At 32.3% G+C, this 10,000-nt stretch overlaps 1 protein-coding gene across 1 annotated transcript in view; it reads right to left on the minus strand.

Annotated features, from left to right (window-relative positions):
• The window catches only part of LOC110518778 (pyruvate carboxylase, mitochondrial), a 484,892-nt gene that overhangs the window by 417,989 nt on the left and 56,903 nt on the right, over positions 1-10,000 (minus strand). Inside the window, 1 exon segment of the mRNA XM_090183451.1 lies at positions 3,939-4,022. Within this exon segment, the coding sequence (XP_090039577.1) occupies positions 3,939-4,022 (84 nt within the window).

The raw sequence follows: 10,000 nt of genomic DNA on the forward strand, positions 1-10,000 counted from the left end.
GCACATGTTAGCAACTGGGACTGAGTAGCAGGCGGTTTACTCTGGGCACCTCTGGGCACCTTATTCATCCAAGCTACTCAATACTGCCCCTGCAGCCATAAGAAGATAATACAAAACGCATTTTAGAAATTTTGGTTGTGCAACTTTTCTGTTGCTATTGTTATTGTTATTGTTGTTATTAGCCATGTCAGCAAAACATTTTTAGATCGAGACCGAGACTGAGTTCCGGCAGGCCGTCAGTTGCCCTTCCTACATGGTGATTGAAAATGGGACTAATTCCTCACACACAAACAAGCTGACACACAAACAAGCTGACAGGCCTGTCTTATTAAAGTAGTTATTTGATTGACAGCCTATTACTAATGGCAGCATCCATGCTGTTCACTTCTGTGGAAAAAAAACAAGAAATTCTTGATTGCAATTGATATCTCAATGGAAGTAGTGGGTTGTCGTGTGTGTGTGTGTGTGTGTGTGTGTGTGTGTGTGTGTGTGTGACAGTGTGTGACAGTGTGTGTGTGTGTGTGTGTGTGTGTGTGTGTGTGTGTGTGTGTGTGTGTGTGTGTGTGTGTGTGTGTGTGTGTGTGTGTGTGTGTGTGTGTGTGTAGGGGAGAACATGCTCCCTCTATGTATCCGTCACAGCCCTAACATACAAAGAAATACTCAACCGCCTGATATAATCTCTCAAAATAAAAAATAATCTCCCTCTTTCTTCTCTCCCTTTCATTGATTCTCTCTCTCTCTCTCTCTCTCTCCATCCCTCAAATCTGTCATCTCTCAATATGTCTCTCTCTCCATCTCTCAATATTTCTCTCTCACTCCATCTCTCAATATCTCTTCATCTCTCTCTCCCTCTCTCAATATATCTCCATCTCTCTCTCCCTCTCTCAATATCTCTCCATCTCTCAATATTTCTCTCTCCATCTCTCAATATCTCTCCATCTCTCTCTCCCTCTCTCAATATTTCACCATCTCTCTCTCTCATCTCTCAATATCTCTCCATCTCTCTCTCCCTCTCTCAATATCTCTCCATCTCCCCATCTCTCAATATCTCTCCATCTCTCTCTCTCCCTCTCTCAATATCACTCAATCTCTCTCTCTCTCCCTCTCTCAATATCACTCCATCTCGCTCTCCCTCTCTCAATATTTTACCATCTCTCTCTCTCTCCATCTCTCAATATCTCTCCATCTCTCTCTCCCTCTCTCAATATCTCTCCATCTCTCTCTCTCCATCTCTCAATATCACTCCATCTCGCTCTCCCTCTCTCATTATTTTACCGTCTCTCTCTCTCTCTAAGGTACTTAGGCTTCACTTATCAAACAACAGCAGAATGCATCATGAGACAGACACAAACTCACTCACTCACCACACACACACACACACCAAACAGACTCACACACACACACACACACACACACTGTCACACACAAACAAACACCTGCAGTAATCTGCCTAGGGGATAACAACAGCATTTCTCACTCTGACATGACAGGTTGAACTATCTCACAAATTACTCTGGAATGATGAGAAAAAAAAGGATATACTCTCCATCCCTAGTGGTACCCTGTTCACTACTTTAATGTAATGTAGGGTGAAAGGGTGAAGGGTGAAAGGGTACGATATGAGACACAGCCCACAGCTAAAATGTCAACAAAATGTCTGTTCTCTCTCTCTCTCTCTCTCTCTTCCATCCAATTGTTTCCTCTCTCCTTTCATCACTCCACATCTCAGCTAACTCCATTGTTTTATATATATTTCTCTCTCTCTCTCTCTCTCTCTCTCTCTCTCTCTCTCTCTCTCTCTCTATCTATCTATCTATCTATCTAATCAATTTTCAAATTCAAGGGGCTTTATTGGCATGGGAAACATGTGTTAACATTGCCAAAGCAAGTGAGGAGGATAATATACAAAAGTGAAATAAACAATAAAAATTAACAGTAAACATTACACATACAGAAGTTTCAAAACAATAAAGACATTACAAATGTCATATTATACAGTGTTGTAACAATGTACAAATGGTTAAGGGTACACAAGGGAAAATAAATAAGCATAAATATGGGTTGTATTTACAATGGTGATTGTTCTTTACTGGTCGACCTTTTCTTGTGGCAACAGGTCACAAATCTTGCTGCTGTGATGGCACACTGTGGAATTTCACCCAGTAGATATCTCTATTCTCTCTCTCTCTCTGTTTCCCCTCTCTCTCTCTCCCCTTCTCTGTTTCCCCTCTCTCTCTCATTCCATCTCTCTCTCTCCCTCTCTCTCATTCCATCTCTCTCTCCCTCTCCCTCTCTCTCATTCCATCTCTCTCTCTCTCTCTCTCCCTCTCATTCCATATCTTTCTCTCTCTCTCTCTCTCTCTCTCTCCCTCTCTCTCATTCCATCTCTCTCTCTCTCTCTCCCTCTCTCTCATTCCATCTCTCTCTCTCTCTCTCCCTCTCTCTCATTCCATCTCTCTCTCGCTCTCTCTCTCCCTCTCTCTCATTGCATCTCTCTCTCTCTCTCTCTCTCTCTCTCTCTCTCTCTCTCTCTCTCTCTCTCTCTCTCTCTCTCTCTCTCTCTCTCTCTCTCCCTCTCTCTCATTCCATCTCTCTCTCTCTCCCTCTTTCTCATTCCATCTCTCTCTCTCTCATTCCATCTCTCTCTCTCCCTCTCTCTCATTCCATCTCTCTCTCTCTCTCTCCCTCTCTCTCTCATTCCATCTCTCTCTCTCCCTCTCTCTCATTCCATCTCTCCCTCTCTTTCTCTGTAATTTCATCTCTCTGGGGGCTTCTACACCTCGTCTCCTCCTCTCCCCTTCATCTTTCCATCCTACCATCACATTTTTCATTCAGGACACTTAAGAGCTCTCTCCTCTTCTACCTCATCTCCTCCTTTAACCTGTATCCCTCCATTCCATTCAGGACTCTGGGGTCTCCTTACCTTCCTTACTCATCTCCTATCTTCCTCTCCTCTCGTCTCTCCACACATGTTTATGTTACTACATGATTCCATATATGTTATATCATAGTGTTGATGTCTTCACTATTATTCTACAATGTTCTTACTTTTTGTTCTACATCCTTCAATCACAAATCACAGATCCTCATCGGGCATCCTCATCCTCATCGGGCATCAAACCCATCATCTCTATCCTTTCTCCCTCGTTCCCTCACTGGCTCAACTATTGATTCCTCTCATCCTCTACAACATCTCCCACCCCACCTCTCCTCTGTTCCCTTCAACCCTGTAATCTATTTTATGTTTTCATTGATAGCGATTGGACAAGGATATTTCCACTGCTTTTATTTTTCCACATCCATGACGATCATTGGGATGTGAAGACGCCATGTTTTAGTGTTTATGGAACAAATCAGCCCTATGTTGGTTTCTTTCTCTCTCTCTCTCTCTCTCTCTCTCTCTCTCTCTCTCTCTCTCTCTCACACACACACACACACACACACACACGCAAACGAGGATGATGCCTCAGTGATCTTGATAGGGAGAGATATCTATTATTAATTTCTGAACAGCCAGATGAAAGGGATGGATTCATGAGAGCTGCCAGGTCAATCATTAGTAGGCAGGTAGAGTAGACGCTCACAGACTTATGGATGGATTCATCAGAGCAGTCAAGTCAAATCATTAGTAGGCAGGCAGAGTAAACGCTCACAGACTTATGGATGGATTCATCAGAGCAGTCAAGTCAAATCATTAGTAGGCAGGCAGAGTAAACGCTCACAGACTTATGGATGGATTCATCAGAGCAGTCAAGTCAATCATCAGTAGGCAGGCAGAGTGCTTGTGAGTGTGTGTGTGTGTGTGTGTGTGTGTGTGTGTGTGTGTGTGTGTGTGTGTGTGTGTGTGTGTGTGTGTGTGTGTGTGTGTGTGTGTGTGTGTGTGTGTGTGTCTGTCTGTTTCTCTGTCTGTTTCTGTCTCTGTTTCTGTGTGTCCCTACCTGTTTGGCCAGTTTGACAGAGTCAGAAGTCAGTCGGTCTCTTAGATGAGGGTCCAGGTCGGCCGCGGGGGCAATCTCCACCACCTACAAAACACAACACAACTTTATTAACAACACCGCCTTCAAACACAACATAACTTTATTAACAACACCGCCTTCAAACACAACACAACTTTATTAACAACACCGCCTTCAAACACAATACAACTTTATTAACAACACCACCTTCAAACACAACACAACTTTATTAACAACACCGCCTTCAAACACAATACTAAGAGACTTGGAAACTGAGCTTTTACAAAAAGTAAAGTCCTAAAAAATAAGTTATAAATAGTAAATTAATAAATAGTGAAGTAATAAATACTAAAGTGATAAATACTAAAGTGATAAATACTAAAGGAATAAATATTAAAGTAATAAATACTAAAGTAATAAATACTAAAGTAATAAATACTAAAGTGATAAATACTAAAGTAATAAATATTAAAGTAATAAATACTAAAGTAATAAATACTAAAGTAATAAATACTAAAGTAATAAATACTAAAGTAATAAATACTGAAGTAATAAATACTAAAGTAATAAATACTGAAGTGATAAATACTGAAGTGATAAATACTAAAGTAATAAATACTAAAGTAATAAATACTAAAGTAATAAATACTAAAGTAATAAATACTAAAGTAATAAATACTAAAGTAATAAATACTGAAGTAATAAATACTAAAGCGATAAATACTAAAGTAATAAATACTGAAGTAATAAATACTGAAGTGATAAATACTAAAGTAATAAATACTAAAGTAATACATACTGAAGTAATAAATACTAAAGTAATAAATACTAAAGTAATAAATACTAAAGTGATAAATACTAAAGTAATAAATACTGAAGTGATAAATACTAAAGTAATAAATACTGAAGTAATAAATACTAAAGTAATAAATACTGAAGTGATAAATACTGAAGTGATAAATACTAAAGTAATAAATACTGAAGTGATAAATACTAAAGTAATAAATACTAAAGTAATAAATACTAAAGCGATAAATACTAAAGTAATAAATACTGAAGTTATAAATACTAAAGTGATAAATACTAAAGTGATACATACTAAAGTAATAAATACTAAAGTGATAAATACTAAAGTAATAAATACTAAAGTAATAAATACTGAAGTGATAAATACTGAAGTGATACATACTAAAGTAATAAATACTAAAGTGATAAATACTAAAGTAATAAATACTAAAGTAATAAATACTGAAGTAATAAATACTAAAGTAATAAATACTGAAGTGATAAATACTGAAGTGATAAATACTAAAGTAATAAATACTGAAGTGGTAAATACTAAAGTAATAAATACTAAAGTAATAAATACTAAAGTGATAAATACTAAAGTAATAAATACTGAAGTGATAAATACTAAAGTGATAAATACTAAAGTGATACATACTAAAGTAATAAATACTAAAGTGATAAATACTAAAGTAATAAATACTAAAGTGATAAATACTAAAGTAATAAATACTAAAGTAATAAATACTGAAGTGATAAATACTGAAGTGATACATACTAAAGTAATAAATACTGAAGTGATAAATACTAAAGTGATAAATACTAAAGTGATAAATACTAAAGTGATAAATACTAAAGTAATAAATACTAAAGTGATAAATACTAAAGTGATAAATACTAAAGTAATAAATACTAAAGTGATAAATACTAAAGTAATAAATACTGAAGTGATAAATACTAACGTGATAAATACTAAAGTGATACATACTAAAGTAATAAATACTAAAGTGATAAATACTAAAGTAATAAATACTAAAGTAATAAATACTGAAGTGATACATAATAAAGTAATAAATACTAAAGTGATAAATACTAAAGTAATAAATACTAAAGTAATAAATACTAAAGTAATAAATACTGAAGTAATAAATACTAAAGTAATAAATACTGAAGTGATAAATACTGAAGTGATAAATACTAAAGTAATAAATACTGAAGCGATAAATACTAAAGTAATAAATACTAAAGTAATAAATACTAAAGTGATAAATACTAAAGTGATAAATACTAAAGTAATAAATACTGAAGTGATAAATACTAAAGTGATAAATACTAAAGTGATACATACTAAAGTAATAAATACTAAAGTGATAAATACTAAAGTAATAAATACTAAAGTGATAAATACTAAAGTAATAAATACTAAAGTAATAAATACTGAAGTGATAAATACTGAAGTGATACATACTAAAGTAATAAATACTGAAGTGATAAATACTAAAGTGATAAATACTAAAGTGATAAATACTAAAGTGATAAATACTAAAGTAATAAATACTAAAGTGATAAATACTAAAGTGATAAATACTAAAGTAATAAATACTAAAGTAATAAATACTGAAGTGATACATACTAAAGTAATAAATACTAAAGTGATAAATACTAAAGTAATAAATACTAAAGTGATAAATACTAAAGTAATAAATATTAAAGTAGTAAATACTAAAGTAATAAATACTAAAGTGATAAATACTGAAGTGATACATACTAAAGTAATAAATACTGAAGTGATAAATACTAAAGTGATAAATACTAAAGTGATAAATACTAAAGTGATAAATACTAAAGTAATAAATACTAAAGTGATAAATACTAAAGTGATAAATACTAAAGTAATAAATACTAAAGTAATAAATACTAAAGTAATAAATACTGAAGTGATACATACTAAAGTAATAAATACTAAAGTGATAAATACTAAAGTAATAAATACTAAAGTGATAAATACTAAAGTAATAAATATTAAAGTAGTAAATACTAAAGTAATAAATACTAAAGTAATAAATAGTAAATAATAAATAGTAAAGGAATAAATAGTAAAGTAATAAATAGTAAATAATAAATAATAAATGGTAAAATAATCTATAGTAAAGGAATAAATAGTAAATAATAAATAGTAAATAATACATAGTAAATAATAAATAGTAAATAATAAATAGTAAAGTAATAAATAGTAAATAATAAATAGTAAATAATAAATAGTAAAGGAATCAATAGTAAAGGAATAAATAGTAAATAATAAATAGTAAATAATAAATAGTAAAGGAATCAATAGTAAAGGTATCCCAGTATATTAATAAATAGTACATTAATAAATATTAAAGTAATAAAAAATAAGTAGTAAATAGTAATGGAACAAATAGTATAGAAAAATAGTAAAATAATTAATAGTAAAGGAATAAGAAAATAAGCAATAAATAGTAAAGGAATAAATAGTAAGGGAATTAATAGTAATGGAATAAATAGTAAGGGAATAAGAAAATAAGTAATAAATTGTAAAGGAATAAATAGTAAGGGAATTAATAGTAAGGGAATTAATAGTAAGGGAATAAGAAAATAGGTAATAAATTGTAAAGGAATAAATAGTAAGGGAATAAATAGTAAGGGAATAAATAGTAAGGGAATTAATAGTAAGGGAATAAATAGTAAAGGAATAAATAGTAAGGGAATTAATAGTAAGGGAATAAATAGTAAAGGAATAAATAGTAAGGGAATTAATAGTAAGGGAATAAATAGTAAGGGAATAAGAAAATAAGTAATAAATAGTAAAGGAATAAATAGTAAAGGAATAAATAGTAAGGGAATAAATAGTAAGGGAATAAATAGTAAGGGAATAAATAGTAAAGGAATAAGAAAATAAGTAATAAATTGTAAAGGAATAAATAGTAAGGGAATAAATAGTAAGGGAATAAGAAAATAAGTAATAAATAGTAAAGGAATAAATAGTCAAGGAATAAATTGTAAAGGAATAAATAGTAAGGGAATTAATAGTAAGGGAATTAATAGTAAGGGAATAAGAAAATAAGTAATAAATAGTAAAGGAATAAATAGTAAAGGAATAAATAGTAAGGAATAAATAGTAAGGAATAAATAGTAAGGAATAATAGTAAGGGAATAAATAGTAAAGGAATAAGAAAATAAGTAATAAATTGTAAAGGAATAAATAGTAAGGGAATAAATAGTAAGGGAATAAATAGTAAGGGAATAAATAGTAAGGGAATAAATAGTAAGGGAATAAATAGTAAGGGAATAAATAGTAAAGGAATAAGAAAATAAGTAATAAATTGTAAAGGAATAAATAGTAAGGGAATAAATAGTAAGGGAATAAATAGTAAGGGAATAAATAGTAAAGGAATAAATAAAATAAGTAATAAATTGTAAAGGAATAAATTGTAAAGGAATAAATAGTAAGGGAATAAATAGTAAGGGAATAAATAGTAAGGGAATAAATAGTAAGGGAATAAATAGTAAGGGAATAAATAGTAAGGGAATAAATAGTAAAGGAATAAGAAAATAAGTAATAAATTGTAAAGGAATAAATAGTAAGGATATTAGTAGGGAATAAATAGTAAGGGAATAAATAGTAAGGGAATAAATAGTAAGGGAATAAATAGTAAAGGAATAAGAAATAATGTAACTCAAACCACTGTAAAGGAATAAATAGTAAGGGAATAAATAGTAAGGGAATAAATAGTAAAGGGAATAAATAGTAAGGGAATAAATAGTAAGGGAATAAATAGTAAAGGAAAAATAATACAGGAATAATACAGTTATACACTTACATTTAATACATTTACATTTTTTATACACTTGCAAACATTTACAAAACATGTTTTCGCTTTGTTTTTATGGGGTATTGTGATGTCATTATGGGGTATTGTGATGTCATTGTGGGGTATTCGTGATGTCATTATGGGGTATTGTGTGTAGATTGATGGGGAAAACATTTATTTTATAAATTGTAGAATAATGCTGTAACGTAAACAAACGTGGAAAAGGTGAAGGGGTTTGAATACTTTCCCGAATGCACTGTGCACATTGTGCACTGTGCAGTACCAGTCAAAAAACTCATTCCAGGGTGTTTCGGTATTTTTACTATTGACTACATTGTAGAATAATATTGAAGACATCAAAACTACGAAATAACACATATGGAATCATGTAGTAACCAAAAAAATGTTAAACAAATTAAAATATATGCTTTTGAAATTCTTCAATGTAGCCACCCTTTGTCTTGATGACAGCTTTGTACACGATTGGCGTTCTCTCAACCAGCTTCATGAGGTAGTCACCTGGAATGCATTTCAATTAACAGGTGTGCATTGTTAAAAGTTAATTTGTGTAATGTATTTCCTTCTTAATGCGTTTGAGCCAATCAGTTGTGTTGTGAGAGGTAGGGGTGGTATACAGCAGATAGCTCTATTTGGTAAAATACCAAGTCCATATTATGCAAGGACAGCTCAAATAAGCAAAGAGAAACGAAAGTCCATCATCACTTTAAGACATGAAGGTCAGTCAATCTGGAAAATGTCAGTCGCAAAAACCATCAAGTGCTGTGATGAAACTGGCTCTCATGAGGACCGCCACAGGAAAGGAAGACCCAGAGTTACCTCTGCTGCAGAGGATAAGATCATTAGAGTTACCCCCTAATGCAGAGGATAAGATCATTAGAGTTACCCCCTAATGCAGAGGATAAGATCATTAGAGTTACCCCCTAATGCAGAGGATAAGATCATTAGAGTTACCCCCTAATGAAGAGGATAAGATCATTAGAGTTACCCCCTAATGCAGAGGATAAGATCATTAGAGTTACCCCCTAATGCAGAGGATAAGATCATTAGAGTTACCCCCTAATGCAGAGGCTACGTTCATTAGAGTTACCCCCTAATGCAGAGGCTACGTTCATTAGAGTTACCCCCTAATGCAGAGGCTACGTTCATTAGAGTTACCCCCTAATGCAGAGGATACGATCATTAGAGTTACCCCCTAATGCAGAGGCTAAGATCATTAGAACCTAATGCAAGGAAGGGGTTAAGATGATTAGAGTTACCCCCTAATGCAGAGGATTAAGATCATTCAAGTTACCCCTAATGCAAGAGGATAAGAATCATAGAGAGTTACCCCCTAATGCAGAGGATAAGATCATTCATTACCCCTAATGCAGAGGATAAGATCAAGTTACCCCCTAATGCAGAGGA

The sequence above is a fragment of the Oncorhynchus mykiss genome, chromosome 9 (genome assembly GCF_057628025.1).
Source record: "Oncorhynchus mykiss isolate SJ-2025 chromosome 9, ASM5762802v1, whole genome shotgun sequence".
Classification (NCBI taxonomy): domain Eukaryota; kingdom Metazoa; phylum Chordata; class Actinopteri; order Salmoniformes; family Salmonidae; genus Oncorhynchus; species Oncorhynchus mykiss.